This window comes from Octopus sinensis, unplaced genomic scaffold (genome assembly GCF_006345805.1).
Source record: "Octopus sinensis unplaced genomic scaffold, ASM634580v1 Contig10214_ERROPOS200000, whole genome shotgun sequence".
NCBI classification, from domain to species: domain Eukaryota; kingdom Metazoa; phylum Mollusca; class Cephalopoda; order Octopoda; family Octopodidae; genus Octopus; species Octopus sinensis.
Window position 1 is genome coordinate 88,806 of NW_021832015.1, and position 22,276 is coordinate 111,081.

The window sequence follows — 22,276 nt, forward strand, 5'->3', positions numbered from 1 at the left end:
CTCTTTTGTTTGGAGGTGTAGGACTGTTTGCCATTTATTCATAGAGTGCTCTATGAATTTTATGATTGCTGGTGCTACTTTGTTAATGGCTAGTGTTTCGAGGATCCATGTGTGGGGGATGCTATCAAACGCCTTTTTGTAGTCAATCCAGGCCATACTGAGGCCTTTCTCTTTCTGTGGCTGTCTTCAGTTATGGCTTTATTAATCATTAGTTGATCTTTACAGCCATATGAGCCTTTGCGGCATCCTTTCTGCTCTTCTGGGAACAGTTTGTTTTCGTCCAGGTGCTTGTTCAGCTTTTGTGATATCACTGCAGTAAATGCCTTGAACATAGTAGGGAGGCAGGTTATTGGTCTGTAGTTTTCTGGTTTTTCTGTTTCATTTGATTTGGGAATTAAGATGGTTTTCCCCTTCGTGAGCCATTCATGCATTGTCTCTGGCTCTGCCAGTATGTTGTTAAAGTTTTCAGCCAGCTTTTTGTGCATTCCTGTTAGATATTTCAACCAGAAGTTGGGGATCTTGTCATGCCCAGGTGCCTTCCAGTTGCTTAGTCTTTGCAGTGCCTGGGTGACCTATTCAGTTGTTATGGGGGTCCAAAGTTGTTCAGATGCCGAGTTTGTTATTTTGATACTCCTTTTTTTTGGTGGTTCGTTCGCCGACCATATTCTCTCTCCAGAATTCTTCCAATTCTTCTGCCGTTGGTGCTGCAGTGACTTCTATTTTATTTTTGCCCAGTTCTTGGTAGAACTTTTGGGGGTTGGAGTTGAACTTTTTGTTTTCTTCAAAGAAGCGTTGGCGTTTCTCGTACCGGCGGATCCTTTGTGCTTTGGCAAGGATATCTTGCTTCAGCTTTTCTTTTATTTCAGGCAAATCTTTCTGTGTGATGTTATATTTGCGGAGTATTTTTGTTCTCTTTTTGTTGCTCAGTAGCGTTGATTGTTTGCTGATTTCATTAAGAATCGACAGGTTTTTCTAATTTTTTTAATTTTGTTTTGGATGTTATTTATCCACAGGGTTTGTTTGGGTGGTGGTACTCCTGTTTGAGCGGGTTTGGGTGAGTATCCAGCTTCTTTTGTGGCTGCAGTGGCTGCTGCGTATATTAAGTCATTTAGCTCAGTGATATCACTTTTTTTTTATTCAGTGGCTATCAGTTCAGTGACGGCTAGGTTTATGCTGTTTATAATAGGTGTTGTTATTTCGTTTATTTTGATTCTTGGGAGGTATGGTCGGTGGTCCATTTTGAGCTCTGTGGTTGTCAGTTCTTTGATTATTTTATTTTTTGTATTATCATAATCATTAGGCTCCCCTGCGTTGTTTACATCGTGTTTGTTGGGAATGTTGCATTTGTCTTCGTGTTTTACAGTTTCAGTGTTTATATTATTGGGCATTGTTGTGTGGCTTCTATCTACATTTTCCTGGTGTATGTTTTCTTTTAGGTGTTCTATTTCTATTTCTGATATTTTTTGTGTGTTGAGAGTGTATTTTCGTACGTTAGCTAATTTATTAGGGTTCATTGCTGTATCCAAGTCTATATCTCTATTATTTTCCTTCCATATTTTATATGTGTTGTTGTATTTTTATTTTTTGGGTAGAGTACTGCTGTGAAGTATGCGTGTAAGATAGAAATGTATTCCTCACGTGTCCATTTACGTCTTTTGGGTTTTATTTGCGGGACATGAGGTACAACGTCCGGCCCATTATTTTGACGGTCGTCATTTTCGTAGGGTTCCGGTCCGTTTATTTCTGTTGTCACATTATTTCGCACGTGTAGTTTTTCGTACATTTTTTGTTGTAAGTTTAATGTACGTACCGCTCGATTGTTATTATTGGGTTGAATAGTATCGGTGGCATTTAATTTCTTCGTAGTTCCTTTGTACATGGTGTTTGGGGTCGGGGATGATCGTGATGTTCCACCCATGTTTACATGTGTTGCGTTAGAGGCGGAGATGATATCGAGTCAAAATACATCATTTCGTTTCGAAAATAGTAATAAATTTCAATTAGTATTACTTACTCGGATACAGTCCAATTCTTTGTTAGTAAAACTTTGGCTCCATAGGATGTCCTTGTTTTCGATGTTTGTGGATAGATTTCGGAGCTCTGTATTTTCCTACTTACATCTTAAACGTCCCCGGTGTTCTCTCTTCCGTTCCGGTGTTCTTTTCCGTTCCCGGTGTTCTCTTCCGTCCCCGGTGTTATTATTATTATTAATTATTATTATTATATTATTATTATATTATTATTATTATTATTCTATGTTTGACTTTTGCTTTATGTCTGTACAAGTTGGCTCAAGTCTCACCAGAGACCTCAAGAGACAACAGGTTGAAGTTCTGTGCCATATATTTGGGTTTTTTTTGGTGTTGTACTAGTGAATGTCCCCCGGTGTTCTCTTATTATTATTATTATTATTATTATTATTATTATTATTATTATATTATTATTATTATTATTATCATCATCATTAGCTTCACTTTACCCAATATATCTATTGATTATTTCTCACTAATCTAAAATGAAACTATTCACCGTAAAATAGTCCCCCCCACCACCACCACCACCACGGAAAACTACAAAAGACAACATTGATTTATCTATTTTCTTCTTACAGGAAGATGCCCTTTAGATTTGATTTACAATACTGCTCTATATTATAACAATGATCTGAATATCATTGATGGTATTAATTACACGCAATGTCTGCTTGATTGCGAAGCAATACCAAATTGCCGGTCGTTTGACTATAACTCTAATTCCAAAAGATGCCAGTTGTCAACTAAAGATCATACAACTGTTAAATTGAGTTTTAACACGGAGTGGACTTACACCGAAATAAACAGAGGTAAGGGCGTAATTTTTTGTTCTTTTATTTATTTATTTTGTTGGAATTATACGCTGCCAGTTGGACAAGACTTAGGCACCACCTTCAAAAATGTGTTAGTCTGTATATATATATATAAAGAGACCGATAGAATAAGTACTAGTCTTACAAAGAATAATTCCTAGGATCGACTCGTTCGACTAAAGGTGGTGTTCCAGCATGGCCGCAGTCAAATGGCTGAAACAAGTAAAAGAAATAAAAGAATACATACATACATACATACATACATAAATATATACATACATACATACATGCATACATACATACATACATACATACATACATACATACATACATACATACATACATACATACAAAGATATAAGAACCCACAGTATCGTAGAAGCCTCAGTCACTCATAAGAAGAAAGAATACAAGTAGAATGTCCCAGTGAAAACCTCAGTAAAATGTAAGCACAACAGAAACTGTGAACAGTAGAGGAAAGCAGCTGCCCGACGGATGTTAACATAAAGCTGAAGAGCAGTAAAAAAGAAAATACTTACGCTGAACTGAGAAATTTGCAGTTACTCTATCCGGATTACAAGTTCAAGGTTATACATGTAATTATTGGGGCACTGGGATATGTAACAAACTGCCTAAGCATCAACCTTGAGAAATTAGGCTTCTCAAAACCAGAAAGGAGAAAGCTGATTCGGAGACTACAGATCCAAGCCAACTTTTCAGAAGTTTACCATTTAAGCATAAAGCGAATGTCTAGTTATGCAAGTATATGCATGAGAATACACACATAAAACAAAACATACAAATCTGCACATGCGCTGACTCCAAATACTGCACATATGCATGCATACATGCAAAAATACTCTGTTGATGTTGATTAAATTCCAATGAAAGAACCTTGAATAGGTTAGAAAGTGGCTCGAAATGAAAGTGAATGACGACGCACATAAAACTGGTATTCCGTCTTCCATTTGATCCGTTCAATGGAATATCCTGCTCATGAAATTAAAGTGCAAGTAGTTGAATACGCTTTGAAGGAAGGAGGCGCGACAATATTCACGACGGACTCGGTTGATAAACTAACTCGTCCCACACGCGATAGCAGTCGTTCGACATAAACCGGAAATGGCTGGACATTGTACGAGAGCGTGCAGAATGGTTTCGTCGCTCTGATCGTATTTCGAGCAGGTCGGTCCAGTGTCCCACGACGGAGGCGCTGCTGGACAGCATGGGCTTGCTTCTCCAGATGCCGGGCCGCAAGCCCACTGACTTTTCCTGGTTGATTTTTACTCCCGTTACTGCTTCGTAGTCTTTCAGTGTCTCGCCGACCAGCCCGATGTGGTCGTGGCTAGACACTATTACGGTGACGTAGTCCGCGTATGCAGACACACTCCTCCCGCATCCCAATTCTCGCGAGATGCCCTTCAGAGTCGCCAGCTTCCGCAGTAGTGGATCGAGAGTCAATACGTATAGAAGCGACGAGAGGGGGCATCCCTGACGGACCGAACGTACAATGTCGAAAGGTCTCGATAGATGTCCATTCACGCGAATTACCGAACGGATACCTCTGTACAACACAGCTATCCAGCCGCGGAATACGGGACCGAAACCAGCCGCTATGAGATCAGCCTCCAATATCGATTGTCTACCCTATCGAAAGCTTTACATTGATCCAAATTGATCAGAGCAATATAGATATATATAGAGAGAGAAAGAGAGAGAGAGAGAGAGAGAGAGAGAGAAAGAGAAAGGGAGAGAGAGACTATGTAAAAGAAACAGAAAGAGAGAGAGCATGGCAGAAATTAAAGAGAATGAGAAATGGGAGATGTAAAATATAAAAAGTCTGAAATGAGGCGGAAGTGGCGAAACAAATGAGTGTATATATGTGTGTGTGTGTGTGGTGTGTGTGTGTGTGTGTGTGTGTGTGTGTGCGTGTGTGTGTGTGTAGAGAGAGAGAGAGAGAGGGGGGGAGAGGGGAATATATATCTAACCCTAACCTATCAATATATTCGTAAACTTGACAGCGGCGAGTTGGCAGAATCGTTAGCACGCCGCCCGAAATAATTGGCTGTATTTCGTCTGTCTTTACGTTCTGAGTTCAAATTCAGCCGAGGTCGACTTAGACTTTTATCTTTCGAGGTCGATAAATTAAGTACCAACTGCATACTGGGGTCGATCTAATTGACTGACCCCTCTCCAAAAATTTCGCACCTTGTGCCTAGAGTAGAAAAGAATATATTCACTCTCACTATCTTCACCTCTGCCTCACTTCTTTTATTTATCTCTTATTTTTGTCCTACAGTTAATCTTTGCTTGCTATATGCTTGCCTATCTCTCATCTATCATTATTCCTATTTATAAATTTAATTAGCGTGTCGCTAGTCACCTACTAAATTGCATACTATTTACGACAGAAACGGTCAAGTACGAAACAAACGAGAGATAGGGAGAAAGGGTCGTGGGAAGGTGGTGGGAAAACACAGTTACAGTGAGTGATAAGCTGAGCAGACGACACATTACATCTTGCGAATAAATGGGAAGTGCAGACGACCGATCTCGTAGTGATCAAAAAGAAAATAGAATATCAATTTGTTACGTCGTAGCTGGGATTTCTTTTTCACCTTTTATCTTTTCACTCTTATCGTTTACTTATTTCAGTCAATAGACTGCGGCCATTCTGGGGCACCGCCTTGAAGAATTTTTAGTCGAAAGAATCGATTCCACTCCTTTTTGTTTTAAGCCTGGTACTTATTCTATCGTTCTATTTTGCCGAACCGCTAGATCACAGGGATGTAAATACACCAACACCAGTTGTCAAGCGTAAGTGAAGGACAAATACAGACACAAACACACACACACATGCTCTCACACATACTTACATGCACACAAAGACACATACACACATACATATATGATAAAGAGAAGTGATGATTTGGAATTCCTTCTCTTCCCTTTACTCTTTCCTTTCCAAATCTCTTTCTTATTCTTACTAAAAAGCTTCAGATCATCCATGTAGAGCAAATGGTTAATTCTTCCCTTACTATCTCTAAACTAATAACCTGTATTTATCTTCCTTAATACTAAACTGAGGTGGGATTAAGCATAACACAAACATTAAGGGTGATAACAAGTCTCCTAGGAAAATTCCTCTCTTGATATTAACTTTCCCTAAGGCCGTATCACATGAGTAAAGATCTACTTTCCAATTCTTTATGCTATAGCTCTTATGTTGTCTGCCATACTAAACATTCTTAATCATTCACTTATCCATGAGTGTAGAATCATGTCGTAGGCTCTCTTATAATTTATCCATGTTATTCTTTCTAGATTTCACTTCTTTTAGGACTACTTTCTCTATGCATAATAGATTATATGTTCCTATAGTCTTCTTCCTGTGGCCTTTCAGTTCTGATAATGAATTTTGGCTTGTCATAAACGCTTTCTGAGAGCATTTCTGTTAAAAGCTTCCACACTAATGGTAAGCAAGTGATAGGTCTATAATTGCTAACTGTATTACTCTTGCTTTTGTCTTTCATAAGGTGTGCTGTTCTCCCTCTAGTCTTCCAATCTGGTACTATTCCTCCATTCATGCAATCCTGAAGTTGTTCCCTCTGCCTCCCATGTAAGCTACTAATTTTCTTTAACCAGTACTCTTGAACTAAGTCTGGCCTCGAGCCCTTCCAATTCGACATTTTTCCGAACACTTTACTCATTAATGCTCTAGTTAGTTTTACTGCTTCTCACTAACTACATCTTCTCTCTCTTTAAGTATACTGCATCTCCATTACGATTAACTGGCTTATCCTAAATATCATTCTAGCTTCCTCTACATTAGGCTTCTCATCTGCTACACAATTATTCAGCGATAAAAAATTTTGGTCTGTCTCATACAATTTGTTCTGTTGATACTGATCTATTCTTTTCTGATATCTGGAAAACTTACCTGCTATTGTTATGATACGCTGTTTCAGCCTTCTATGACAATCCCAAATCTTTTTTCTTTGACTAAGTATTTTTCTCAAGAAAATATTTAATTCTTGTGTTTCCTAACCTGTACAGTTTCCAGACTTCTATTCTTAGATGATATCTTAAAGTCTTCACTTTATTCTCTAATCCCCTTTTCCACATTTGCTCCTTCCTATTCTTTTCTTGAAGAATATCTATTCTGCTACTAGCAGAATTACTATCCCTCTTGCATAGATCAATAAGTTAGTGTCACCTATATTTTTAGTATTTGTCCTAATCTACTATCCTAATAATATCTGGCAACTTCTTTCTATTAATATCTTTTAATGCTCGTAATCTTTTTTCTTTCTTCTTTACTCATAGCTTCCTTCAAGTCATCCAAAATCTTCTGATCTTCCTCACTTAATTCTCTGGTGTCAGTCTTTTTCTTCCTGGTCGGTGGTGATATCATTTTTTTTTCTTGTAGGCTCTTCTTTGTATTGTATCACTTGTTGTTTGGCGGTTCTATTTCATTTCTCTTCTTTATTTCTCTTGTGATCTCTTCTACCTCCAACAGTGTCATCCACGTTTCCTCCTAATGGCATTAGCTTGGTCCACTAGTCTCTGTTCTATTACATCGAACATCTTTTTTTTCTCAAAGTGTTAACATGCATTTTCTGTAACCCCTTACTTCGGCTTCATTTTCAAAGTAGCATTGTATCACTACACTCTTCTCTTTGCTTAACACTGTTCGTGCGGTTTTTTTTTTTATCTTGGCAGCTTCATTATGCACCTGGTGTTATTTTACCTTTATCATTATATTATTATTATTATTATTATTATTATTATTATTATTATTATTATTATTATTATTATTATTATTATTATTATTATCAAGGCGGCAAGCTGGCAGAATCATTAGCGCGCTGGACGAAATGCTTAGCAGTATTTCGCCCGTCGCTACGTTCCAAGTTCAAATTCTGTCGAGGTCAACTTTATGTCTCATTCTTTCGGGGTCGATACAATGAGTACTAGTTAAACACTGGGGTCGGTATAATCGACTCACCCTCCCCCAAAATACTGCCCTTGCGGAAAAATTTGAAAGCATTATTTTTTTAAACTTTTAATATACATGTTTGTTGCAATCACTTGCCGAGATACGCCCAGCGTCCTAGAGCGAGTGAAGGATAAGACATGACTGGAAGCTTGGGGAGGGGTAGTGGCAGGGGCATTAGCGAAGTATCTTCATGTAATACAACACAGACATTTAAATTGATAAGCTTTTTCTAAGGTTGGAGGCAGTATCTGTTAGCACAATCTTTTCGATTTCTCTGAGACATGGTTCTCTTGGGATCTTATCAAGATGCTTCTGACCTCCCTTTTTATATCATACCTAGGGTACCTACAATAACAGGAACAGTTCTCGCTTTAAGATGCCACATCTTTTGTATTTCAATTTCCAGGTCCTTATATTTACTTAGTTTGTCAAATTCCTTGACAGATATATTTTTATCGGTGGGAACACTTACATATATTAGTCTACAAGTATTTTCTTCCCTGTTTTCAATAATTATGTCTGATCTATTAACCTGGATGCCGAAAAGGACCCAATGGCACCAAGGACCACGTTATCTGTTCGCAAGTCAACGTCGTAGAGGTTGCTCTCGTTCATATTTTAAATTTAAATTTCTATAATATTGAATTTTTATCACTTCTTATTTTGAACTTAACAGACAGGCTTACTGCCTAAATATCATTCAACCACCAAAATAGCTATTACAATCGAATCGTGCTTTCGTCTTGACTGTTTACCTTTGTGAAGAGTTATGTCAATCCTTTTTAAATTATTATTATTATTATTATTATTATTATTATTATTATTATTATTATTATTATTATTATTATTATTATTATTATTATTATTATTATTATATGTTTGACTTTTGCTTTACATTTGTACAAGTTGGCTCCACGTCTCACCCAGAGACCTCAAGAGACAAGTTGGAAGTTCATGTTGGTGTTATGCCTAGGGTGCCATATATTTGGTTTTGTACTTAGCGTTGTACTAGTGAATGTCTAAAAAAACCATACGAAAATTATGTTTGTTTTAAAACTTGAGATTACATACAAAGTATTTTGCGTAGGATATGAGCAGTTCCTATGAGCACTATCTTTTGAATTTCTGCCATTTGGGGGTTTCCTAGTATCTGAGTTAGGTAGCTATCAGCCCCTTTTGCTATCATTCCCAGGGCACCAATGACAACAGGTATTGTTTTAGTCTTTAGGTTCCACATTTTGCTGATTTATATTTCAGGATCTTTATATTTGCTCAGTTTTTGGTAGGTCTTGACAAATATGTTTATATCGATTGGGACAGTCATATCAATGAGGAGGCATGTTCTTTGTCTGAAGTCTTTCAATATGATGTCTGGCCTATTTGCATCTATCTTCCTGTCAGTTTGAATGGTGAAGTTCCAGAGGAGTGAGATGTGATCATTTTCAAGCACTGAAGGTGGTTTGTGTCCCCACCAGTTTTTATCATGGGGCAAGTCAGGCTTTTGCAAATTACCCAGTGAATATATTGTGCAGCTCTATCATGCCTGTTGAGATACTCTGTAGGTGCAAGAAGACTGCACTTGGAGACAACATGATCAATCGTTTCATTTTGTTGTTGACATACACAACATGTTGAGATACTGCCGTTCTTTAATATGTTGGTCTGGTAGTTCCTTGTAGGTAGGCATTGATCTTGAGCTGCTATGATAAACCCTTGTTTCAGATTTTAAGCCAGAGGCCATTAGCCATTGATGGGTCAGGGCTTTGTCAACATCGGCATTATTCGCTCTCTTTGGGTATTTGCCATTGAGAGGTTTTTCTTGCCATTTATCAATCAGAATATCTAAGGCAGCAGTTTTAGCACGGGTTTTCGTGCGCTTAACTTTTTCTGTGCTTGTTTCTTGTATGTCTAATTCCAAAGTTTGTTGTATTCGGAATTCACTTAGATATTGCTTTGCCTGTTTTGTTACTGAGTATGATGCTTTCTTGTTTTCATGTTTTGAGACAAGTTTTAACATCCAACCCTCAGAGTTTTTCAGGTAGGTGTCTAGGCCAATTGTAGCAATCTTCATTGTTATTGCCAGTTGTAAAAGTCAACGGCCTCCCTCTTTTCTTGGCAGATAAGGTCGTTCTATATCTGCCTTAGGGTGGTGCATTCTATGCATTGTCAACAGTTTTCGTATTTTTCTGTAAAGATTACACATTTCAGTAACTGACCAGTTAACGATATTGAAACTTTAAGACACGACTGGTATGGCTAAAGCATTGATCGCTTCGATCCTGTTTCTCGCATTCAGCTCTGTCTTGAGTATTGCTCTTACTCTGCGATAACATTCTCTCCTGATCCTTTCCTTCATCACTGAATGCCTTATTCCGTCCTCTTCAATTACCTCTTGGTACTTGTAGCTCTCCGCTGGGTCTAACTCTTTTATGACATTCTGCTGGTCAAGGTTAACGTTAGATGTTTCTGTCATTTTTCCTTTGATAAAGGTAGCTTTTGCATATTTATCTAGGCCAAATTGCATTCTAATGTCATCACTGAATTGTTTAACAATCGCTAGTAAGCCCTTGAGTTGTTGGTCATTTTTTGTAAAGAGCTTTAAATCATCCATGTAAATGAGATGATTTATATTTTTATCAAACATTTTATGTCCGTACTGTGCGTCATTGAGCAATTTTGAGAGAGGTATTAAGGCTAAACAAAAGAGGAGTGGTGATAGTAAGTCACCCTGGAAAATGTCACATGAAATTTTTACATCACCAGCATTTAGAGATTCATTGTCACTGTTCAAAGTTAGTGTGGTTCTCCATGATCTCATACTTACAGACAAAAAGTTTCGCAGATTAGGCGCTATTTTATACAATTCCAGACATTTCTTAATCCAGGTATGTGGTAGGCTACCAAAAGCTTTTTTATAGTCTATTCAGGCTATTGATAAGTTTTTATGTCGTTTGTGACAATCTTCTAAGATCATCTTATTGATGAGTAGCTGATCTTTACAACCATAGGATCCACGTTTATAATTATTATTATTATTATTATTCAGTAGTTTTATTTTTATAGCGTGCTTTCACTTCACTACCGAGCGCAGCTCTGTGTGCCTTGGGTATGTGCTGTGATTTGTTGTGATGCTCTGATGGTTATTGTATGGAAAGTGTTCTGCGTAGGATGTGTGCAGTGCCTAGTAGTGCAATTTTCTGTATGTTATATGTGTTTGTAAGTCCTGGTGTTTTTGTTATGTATTTGTCTGAATATTTTTTATCATGCCTAATGCACCTACTATGATAGGAATTGTTTCTGTTTTCAGATTCCACATTCTAGTTACCTCTATTTCCAGGTCTTTGTATTTTGAGAGTTTCTCCATTTCTTTTAGAGACACGTTGTCATCAGCCGGTATTGATACATCAATTAGAAAGCATTTTTTTTTCTTCATGGTCTCTGACAACTATATCTGGTCTGTTGGCCTTAATTTCTCTATCTATTATTATTATTATTATTATTATTATTATTATTATTATTATTATTTATATTGTTTATTATTATTATTATTATTATTATTATTATTATTATTATTATTATTATTATTTATCCTCAACAGCTTCTAACGCTGGAGATGTACTACGATGCCAGCTATCCACTACGAGTGAACTATGGTAACAAGCTTATTTTTCGAGCACCATCCGGAGTATTTGAGTGGTTCCAAGCAGTGTTGTTTTCTGCAAGTACTCCACCCTTATTGCAGCCCCTATTTGTTCTGTGTCCTTTTCAAGATTTTTACTCACTGTCCCCAGGGCTCCAACAATTATTGGTACTGCTACCACCTTTTTCAGCGACCACAGCTGCTTAACCTCCCAAGCTAACCTTTAATATCTTTCGAATTTTCTTTTTTCTTTATCGTATACTTTGTTGTCAGCTGGGCATGCTATGTCTATGATCCAGCATAGTTTGCTTTCTTTCACAATTAACACTATGTCTGGTTTCCTATTCTCTATCTCCTGGTCGCACTGAATCACAAAATTCCATAGGATCTTTACGTTATCATTTTCGATGATGCCTTCGGATTTATGCTCGTACCGCTTTTTTACTCTATCAAGTCCGTACTTGTTGCTAAGTGTCCAATGGACAATCCTTGCTATATTGACATGACGTCTCATATTCTTTCTGGGCTAGTGGCGTACATTGACTAGTAATGTGCTATACGATTTCGCTATTTTGTCCACAAATTCTGCACTTATCACTTTCTGATGTGTTGTCGATTCTGAATTTGATGTAATTGGTTCTTAATACTTGCTCTTGAGCAGCACAGATTAGAGCCCCTGTTTCTGGTTTTAAATCACTTTTAGTCATCCATACCCATCTTTTTTTCTGTCTGTCTTATCTGCAACATCCCTATACATTATTGTCTATACCTTATTTTCTTTATCCACCTATTTTCAGTTTCATTCTTCTCAAGTCCATGTACAGTGCTTTATCTTTGCAATCTTCCATTCTACACAAGCCTGACCTTCTTACTTCCAACAATAGCTCCTGTGGCAATTATTACATACTACTTTATGTTGTTTTCTTCTGCTCTAATGTTGTGTTCGCATCCAATCAGTCCTCTTCCCCCTCTTTTTTTTGGTACATACAGCCCGTCTGTGTAACGTTTTGAGTGGAGTATCCCATATCTAATCAGCAAGTTCTTTGTGTGCCAAGTACTCCACCTTAAATTTTTCTGTCGTTTCGTTCACCATCAATGTATCCATTTCCAAAATCCCCAAGTACTTAGAGCCCGTCTCTTCTATCTGCTTCATAATCTCCCCCACGGTATCGCTAGCCCGTCCATACATTTGATTTTGCCTCTCTTCAAGACTGACATACCACACTTTTTCAGTCCGAACTCCATTCTGATATCAGCACTGAAAGTATACACCGTATCAACGAGGGAACTGACTTGGGATTCATCTTTATCATAAAGTTTGAGGTCATCCGTGAATAACAAGTGGTTGAATTTTTGTTAGCAGCTCTTGAAAACATACCCAGCCTTTGCTTTCCCCAGAATCAGTGTTAGTGTTATCATGCACAGTACAAAGATCAGTAGAGACAGACAGTCCCCTTGGAAGATGCCTCTCATGATTTCTATTGTCCCTAAATTTCTTCCATGTGCTATCAGTTCCGTCCTCCACTTCGCCATACTTTTTCCAAGCAATCGCTCAACATTCGATGCCAAATAGGTTAATACATTCCATAATCCAATATTGTAGCATCATATCGTACACCTTACGAAAATCGATCCATGACTTGGCTAAGTATGTTTTCCGCCTCTTGCAATCTCTAAGTACAGTTTTGTCTATCAGGAGTTGATCCTTGGTACCTCTGCATTTACGCTTGCAACCCTTTTTCTAATATGGCAGGACTCCATTTTTACCAGATGTCCGTACATTGACTGTGCAACTATTCCAGTCAATAACTTCCACATAAGTGGCAAGCAGGATATCGGCCTGTAATTGTCTACCGTATTGCCTTTTTCGATGTTTTTCAGGCACAGCACTGGCCTACCCATTGCAAAACACTCACGTGTTACTTGGCCGGCATTTAACAAGGTGTTGAACAGTGCAGCTATCCGTGCGTGACATTCACCAAATATTTTGATCCAGTAGCCTTGAACTCCTTCTGGTCCAGGGGCCTTCCAGTTGCTCATTTTTTGCTGATTTTCTTCACTTCCCTAACTGAAATGAGTAGTTCTGCCTGTTTTGGACAGACTACTTTTTGTGCTCTTTGTCTTTGCTCCAGATGTCACTCCAGAACCGTTGACTTTCATTGTTATTTGATATCAACTTTTCATCTGTACACCCTCCATTTATTTCTTTATAGAATCTCTTCTGATCTACTCTGAATAACCTCTTCTGCTGGTATCCCTTCATTCTTTGGTCGTATCTTACCATCTTTGCAACTAGGCGCTGTTTCAGTAACCCCATTACCACTTTCAGGCCTTTTCTTTCAATATCATACTTCCTGTTCAGTGCACTATATTTTTGGTCACTTTAAAGCTCCCCTTCTCTTTTCTGTCTAACACAGAAATGTCCTTTGAGAGCATATCTAACTCCCCTTGTATTCTTCTTTTCCACCATGGGTCTTTTCTTTTGTCACTCCCATTATTTTTATTTTTATTGACATCAACACCCACATTTTCTTCTGCTACAACATTTGCTGCTTTGATCAAATTATTTATTTCTGTGATGTTTTTTGTTCTGATGTATTTCAGAATTTCATTCACATTTTTCGTTTCTTGATTCAATTTCAATCGATCAACCTTTTTAAGGTTACAAATAACGTCACTATAGTTCACGCGTAGCCTTGCATTTATTCTGTCGTAGATTGCCTTTTGCCCATCTGCCATGTCACCATTAATTTTCTTGTCTTCTTTCAAAACATCTACATGTCTCTCATCGAGCAAGCTGTCACTGTTCCTTTACTGTGGTGTTTTAAAGATTTCACATCTGTTTTCTGCTATGAGATTTCTTTTATCAGTAGGAACTGTATTTTCATCGTTTCCTCTGCTGCTGTTTTCCAGTATCTGTCTTTTGATAGCTTCGAGCTCTACTTCTATGAACCAACGATTTTTTTATAGCTCAAGCTTGATCACATAATCTCTGTTCCGTGAGTTGAAACAATCTTCCTTCTCTCCATTGATCATACATACGTTGTCGGTATCCCCTAAGATGAACACCATTTTTGTCTACAGGTTTGCTCAGGTAGTAACACTCCATGACCAGAGAATTGACTTGTTTGTTCCATCTACGCCGTGTGCGCGGATCCCTTGCTGGATAATGATAGGCTGGATTCGGGCCAGTATATCTTGAGCCTGTCGGGTGCAACACTGTCTCCATCAAGGGCTTCAGTTTCATTACCACCGTTATTCACAATATTTTGATTTTTCATCATCACTCATATGAGGTAGCAATTATCAGTTACCAGTGTTTTCATTGTGACACCATCACTAGATGTATCATAAATCAGAGAATAGGATGATTCCAACCGCTTCCTTTCATTATTATTATTATCATCACTGATATTATTATTTTCATTTTTTTACTGTTTGTTATTGTTAATATTTCCTCTGATCCGACATGAGTTTTGGCTAAATTATTATTATTATCATTATCATTATTATCACTATTATTACCGTCATTATTATTATTTCCATTTATTATTAAAAGGTATTATTAAATGTTGTTTAGTTTCAACTTGTACTTGGGATAATCACAAATATGTGAGGATTTAAGGGAATAGTGGGAGCAAGGAAAACAGCTTGATAAACAGATTAAATTACACTGTCTGTAAATAGATTCGGCAGATGGTCAAGAGATCAGCAATGGGCATTCTTATGCGATAAGGAGACAAAACAGGCCTCATACCCTTGGGGTCAGCATAGTTTAAATGTGTTTACTACTACTAGCGATCAATGAGAGCGCTGACCTTGTTCTATTCACCTTGTTCTGTTTTTAATTATTGATAGAAAAAATAATTATACATACATATATATATATATATATATTATATATATATATATAATATATTATATATATATATATATATATATATATAATATATATATATATATATATATATATATATATATATATATATATATATATATATAATATATATATATATATATATATATATATATATATATATATATATATATATACTGATGTTCAAATCGTTGAATTTTTGATTTCCTGAATTTTTTTCCTTTGAAATTTTTCTTTTTTTTTTATAAGGTTTGCTGTGGTTTACAGTTTTTGTAATTGTTCAGTTTGTATATATTGGCAGTGCTTTCCCCCTTAATTTCTTTTTATCGTGCATTTAATTGTGTTGTTGCAATAAAAGGCATGTTTACATATTCGGGTAGTCAGGGAAAAAAGAAAGATAAAATTTTGACACCAAATTGTAAATCTTAAAGTTTTTAGATTTTTTAGAGATGTTCGTTTGTATGTCCAATCAGAAAAGACTAGTGTTTTGCAATAAAAAAGAAGTTTACATTTTCGAATACTCGGAGAGAAAGGAAAGGAAAGAAAAGGAGGGTAAAATTTTCACAGAAAATTGTAGATATTAAAGTTTTAAAATTTACTATAGATGATCTTTTGTTTGTCCTAACAGAGAAAACTGTAGTGTTCTTAGAATAAAAAGGATGTTTACTTTTTCGAATGCTCAGGGAGAAAGGAAAGGGTGGATATTCACAGGTGTTGTAGATATAAAGTTTTAAAATTTACTATAGATGATCTTTTGTTTGTCCTAACAGAGAAAACTGTAGTGTTCTTAGAATAAAAAGGATGTTTACTTTTTCGAATGCTCAGGGAGAAAGGAAAGGGTGGATATTCACAGGTGTTGTAGATATTAAAGTTTTTAAAGCTGATCGTTTGTTTGTTCGAAAACTGTAGATATGCAAGCTTCTTAACTTATTTTAAGGGAAATCTTTAAATTATCATTATTATTACTATTATTATTATTATTATTATTATTATTATTATTATTATTATTATTATTATCCAGTTAACACAGGTTTTGTTGGAGCTTCTAGAGTCTTGCATGCGTAGCGGGCTTACTATTGCAGCCTACAGTGCCATGCTATACGTTCTTTTCAGGTATCTAATACTTTCCTGATTATTCTGGCCGTGTCAAGGAATCAAACCTTTTGTAACAGTTCTACTGGGCACTCTATTCCGATTTCCTTGATATTCCTCTTGATGCCTTCTAATACTGTTCCCAAGGACCCAAAAATAATTGACACTCTCTTCACCTTCTTCATTTTCCATAGCCGGGCTACTTCGTATATAAGAGGGCTGTATCTATCTTTTCGCCTTCCTTCTTGACTATTTGTGGGTCAAAGGGGCATCCAACGTCAACTATATAGCATATGTGGTGCACCTTGTCCACCACCACAAGATCCAGTCTGTTACGCTCTAGCACTTATTATTGTTGTTGTTATTGTTTTTATCATCATTGTGGTGAGAAAAGTGAATATGCACACACCACACGTACACGAACGGAAACAAAAGGAAAGATTGAATTTGATAATGGAAATGCTATGTTGTTCGATAAAAACTTACGTGTAACTACATGTTTGTATGTCTATTCAAAGTGCACAGCTACAACAGCTTGAACAAATTTATTCTATTGTTGCTAAATAAAAACAATCAATATCCCTTATTTGATATTAGATTCAGGTACAGACTAGATTCTGATGTTCTTGAGTATTTATAATGCGGTGTGTGTGTGTATGTGTGTGCGTGTGTGTGTGTGTGTGTGTGTGTGGTGTGTGTGTGTGTGTGTGTAGCGGAGGGGAGATTGCAGTGTTTGATACTGTTCATGTTCTTGTTATAAAGCTTCAGACTTAATTGAGCAGACCTATGATGAAATGATGAAAAGGCTAAATAGCCACGGTATATTCCAGTCGTGACCATCCTGTCATTTTCCTCTTTGTACAAGGATTCCAGGAGCACATTATCCAACGTGAACATTTTGAGTTCTATAAAGTTGTGGATTTGAGGGTGATTTGGTTGCTATTTCTAGGATAATAGAGATCTCTTGAATTAACTTATTCTCGAAGAATAAGTTGATACGCTGCTTCTTACTGCAAATTCCCTTCCAAAATTTCGTTGTTTCTTAGGTGATGCCAACAGAAGGGATTCACCATAGAAGACTTAATCCATACACACACACATACCGCACGCACACACACACACACACACACACACACACACACACACACACACATAGCTCTCACATATACACATACATAGTTTGCGGCTGATGCACCAGCAAGCACAAGAACTCGAGTAGTCATCTGAAGCCACAAACTTCCAGTCCAACAGGAAGTTAGAAGGGAAATCTCATGTGCCATTAACGGTAACCAGTGTGACATATTTTCTTCCTTTTATCGAAAGTCCTGCGATCTTTCATGATTATTAATCCTTCTCATTTAATTAAGTTTTAAAAAAGAAATTAACATAGACATAACTAATAACACAATCTACACTCTCTCTCTCCCCCTCCCCACCCTCTGTTAATAAAAATCATTAAAATGAATCCTCTGGCGGTTTTTTCTATGATATACATTACATGCAACGCATTGGTTTCAAACTTTGGCACAAGGCCAGCAATTTCAGGGGTGGGGTTAACACATTACATCGGCCTCAGTGTTCAACTGTTACCTGGTTTATCGACCCCGAAAGAATGAAAGACAAAGTCGACCTCGACGGAATTTGAACTCGGAACGTAAAGACGGTCAAAATTCTGCTAAGCATTTTGTCCGGCGTGCTAACGATTCGGCCACTTCGCCGCTTTAACATTACAGACAACATATTAAAATTAATTCCGATCTATTCTACACGCTTCTCCGAGCTATTCCAGAAGAAAAATCATTTTTCCTACTCCAATGCGGACTAATTATATTTGTAAGACATATTCATCAGACCCCTTACCAAGAATCGAAACCTCGGTCTTCCCGCTTGTTTTTATTGTTCTCGCAATTTGTGTTTAGAATTCATTCGTTTTACCTATTTTATTCGCCACCATTTTAGATAAGACAGAGTTTAATCTTGTTAATCCATTCCAATCTATTGTCAATGGTCTAACTTGACTTTAGCTCTGCAATAAATTCGAGATGCCAAGAGAAAAATGTTCTCTTTCCTCTGCAACTTCCAAACAGTTAACTATGGCACCTTCTCGCGAGCTTTGCGCCATTTGTCCTCCTCCTTGCACGCAGTTAGGGTTCACTATTAACAACTACCATGGTAATAGATTATCCATCAAAACTAACTAAATTTTGTGTTTACTTCCAACTCGTTGCGGTTCCATAACCGCGTAAGTAAAATCTACAGTCAGTGTGAATTACCTTTCAGCAGTTCTTTGCGGTGCATCCAGAAATATCATCTAAGCAATGCACAGTCTATCGCCAACTTGTCACATCTCTATGTGTTACAAACAACTTGCTACATCGTGTCTGTTACGCCTTTCCCGTTACAATTATACCGTTATACATATAAAGTCATGTTTGAAGTACATTTCGAAAGTAGCAAGAATATTTCTAAACGTCAGTCCCCTCCCTTCATATCTGAGGCCTTGTGTTAATACTAGAAATAAATGATAGTAAATAAAACTCAACATATATTAAAGAAGTAATGATTTCTTATATAAAATCATCTTATATAAATAGGGAAGTCGATTGTATTAAAGGGATTAAGATTTCTTGATTGATATTAAAGAAATCACGAAAGATATTAAATCCACCAGAGAAATAGGAAACCACGAAGGGTGTTCGTTAAAGATTTCCCCTGACCCACTTCCCAAAGACTGAAATAAACGAAACTTGGCATAATTATTTACTCCTTCTCTACATGGCCATCACCAATTGTGTCATAATTCTCCAATCGCTTTACGCAGCTGTAAAAGACAAACGGATACTCGTGGAAAGCTGAAATTTACAAAGTGACATGATTCTATGTGACTGCCATAACTGGAAGCGGGTGAGAGGAAATCTTTAATGAACGCCCCTTGTATTTTATTTTAATTCCATTTCAGAACTTTGGAATGATTTCAGACAGTCACATACACTGGAGGAGCTCAACTCTGTCGGTTGTGGTGTAAGAGTTTTCGACTCTTATTATTTCGTTAACAGTAAGACCGTTTTTTATTGTTTATTTATTGTGTTCTTTATTTCTGTTTTTTTTTTGTTCTTCATCTTTAATTCATTGATCTCAAGTTCTTGTCGAAAAAATAAGAAATTAATAAATATCTCTTTCTTCCTCATCGCATGATTCCTGCTACTTGGAGTTTTAATTCTTAGTTAAATAGATTGGTGGTGAATTAATAATTAATAGCCACAAATACATTCAAAATCTGGCAGATGGGTTAATATTAATCTCCGTTGTCATTAAAAATCTCAACACCTTCATTACTAACTTGCTCAGAAATACCTCAATACATCTCGCTGGTAATACGAGAACCACTCTACCTCCGAGATAACCAACTACATACCACTTCTCATTCTCCCGTCATACATGCTATTTCACCAGCCAGATCCCACATCAATTATTATCCCCAATCCTTCCTTTCTAGATTATGCAACACTCAGGAACTCACTCCCTGCTCACACTAACTTAAAGATGTCCAAACAGAACATTAATAACATCAATCTTATCAGCCTGATAAAAGGAGATAGTGATGTCGATAATTAGCAGGTCGACTATATTCATTCACCTTTTACCTTATCAGTCTAGAGCAATAATTTACTTTATTTTCTTATAATTCTTCTTTTCACTTTGCTTCTTCTTTTTGTCTGTTACAGAAAAAGAAATTAATGATTTGACAGCTTTTTCAACTTTTACTTTTAAGCGAAATACATTTAACAACCTTGTAACCAAGACCGACACGAAAGCTCACTCAGTTTTTGATTGTTCACGTAAATGCTTGATATCTTCTCCATGTATCGCCTTTTCATATAGTAGTAATTGGTGCCAACTAAAGAAACAAAATTAACTTTAATGGAATTCACCCCAAAATGATCTACTTATCAATGAAATATGAGCAAGAATTCAACGGATCATATTTACTAATACATCGCAATTATATAAGATAAAATGTGTATGTTTCTTTATGAATAAAATCAATTTAATTCAGATAATTCTTTTGTTAATTTATTTTTGTTGCTGACGTTTTTCATTTTAAATTAATTTCCTGTTATAAACCCATTCACACGTAGGAAAATTAATTAGAATATTTAATTTACTCCAATACCAATCAAACAATTTTTTGTTTGGTTCATAGATGAAAGAAAAGTCCAAATACGAAATATTATCATTTATAAAAAAGAAAAAGTGAAGTTGTCATTGTGACGATCGAAGACAGAAGATATTTACACCAAGTGAAGCAGACCATACTAGGCCATACTAGATGTGTCAGTAACAGCCTTCGTTGAATGGATTGAAGTGGTCACATTCTACAGTTGAAGTTGAATGGCGTAAATTCCAACCGAAGGCTGGCTTAAGGACTTTCACAACCACTGAGACTAGCTAGGTACAACATCCATATATAGCTAATGTCTATAAAGAAAAGGTGCCAAAGACGAAATCGTTAATGAGATTTCAATATACTCCTGCTGCAGATGAAACAGAAAGTTGACCTGGACAACATTTGGTCTCATAACATAACGGGTCTGATCTAAATACTGTAAGCAATTAAATCGAATCTTTAACGCTCCCGCATCTAAATAATATTTCAAATAAAACTGCGTTTGACTGATTTCTTTTGAGAAGTGAAAGAATTTGGAATTCAAACTAAACAAATAATCTAGGTAACATCGAAAACTTTTCTGAAGAATATGACAAACAGTTTACGAGAATTATTGTACGTCCATTCCAACGTAAGAAAGCACCAAAACCCTGAGGTACCACGAGTTTTAATTTGGGTTTCAGCTCTGAAAAAATAATTTTTGCAAAAATGTAATGGGGTCGTGCACCAGTTCTACTACAGAGTTAGAAAATTTTTTAAAAAATAAGTGAAACGGTTGTTCTCTGATGTTTTCCATGCAATAAATTTCACCAGATTTCAGGTGAAAGAAAATACATAACCAGATTTCAAACCTAAACCTAATGTACCGTTTGCAACACTGGAATAGGTAAATAAGGAATAAAACAGAGTGGGAAAAAATGGGAGTGATTAAAAAGCTCGATTACTCAAACTGGGCGAGTTCAACTGTATATGTTAAAAAGAAGAACAATAAAATACGTATTTGTGCAGATTTCTCGACGAAACCAAACGACTATTTAAAACAGTATAACTACCATTTACTTAGCCCAGAGGAAATCTTGAAACTAAATGGTGGTAAATTGTTCTCAAAATTAGATCTGTCTGAGGCCTACTTACAGATACAAGTGGAAGATGAATGTGGAAGACAATCAATACACTTAAAGGTCTATACAAGTTTAACCGACCTCCGTTTGGCATAAAAGTTGCTCCGGCTATATTCCAACAAGTGATGAGTACGATGCTTGCAGAGTGTGACTTCACGATCGAATACCTGTTGTGCATGCGCACTAAGTTTTAACATTCTAGCTCACTTTCGCTGTTTACAGCAATACTTGGAAGGAATGTGTGTAGCGTGTGGTTGTCGCGTTGACCATTACAGAGAAAGTCGAGCATAGAATCTGCATCAAATTTTGCCAAAACCTTGGCGATACCTGCTCAGAGGCCTACGCAAAGTTTTCAAAAAATTTTCATCGTTCTCCACACAATCAAAGAGAACTCGTGCAACTGAAACCCGAGTGTCTTTTTGGTCATCTGAAAGCAATTTCGTCGCAAATTTGGCGGACACGCGTCTCATACCCAAATCTTCAGTGATAATTGAATGAACTGGACCGAAACTAATCTGCACACCCTCTGATAAC

General features: G+C 36.7%; 1 protein-coding gene across 1 annotated transcript in view; it reads left to right on the forward strand.

Moving 5' to 3' along the window:
• Positions 1 to 20,509, forward strand: part of LOC118761179 — a 33,336-nt gene extending 12,827 nt beyond the window's left edge. The window contains exons 4-6 of the mRNA XM_036498904.1: positions 2,612 to 2,842; positions 19,413 to 19,508; positions 20,179 to 20,509. Of these exons, the coding sequence (XP_036354797.1) occupies positions 2,612 to 2,842; positions 19,413 to 19,508; positions 20,179 to 20,369 (518 nt within the window). The 3' untranslated portion in view covers positions 20,370 to 20,509. The remainder of the gene's footprint in view (positions 1 to 2,611; positions 2,843 to 19,412; positions 19,509 to 20,178) is intronic.
• The last annotated feature ends 1,767 nt before the right edge of the window (positions 20,510 to 22,276 follow it).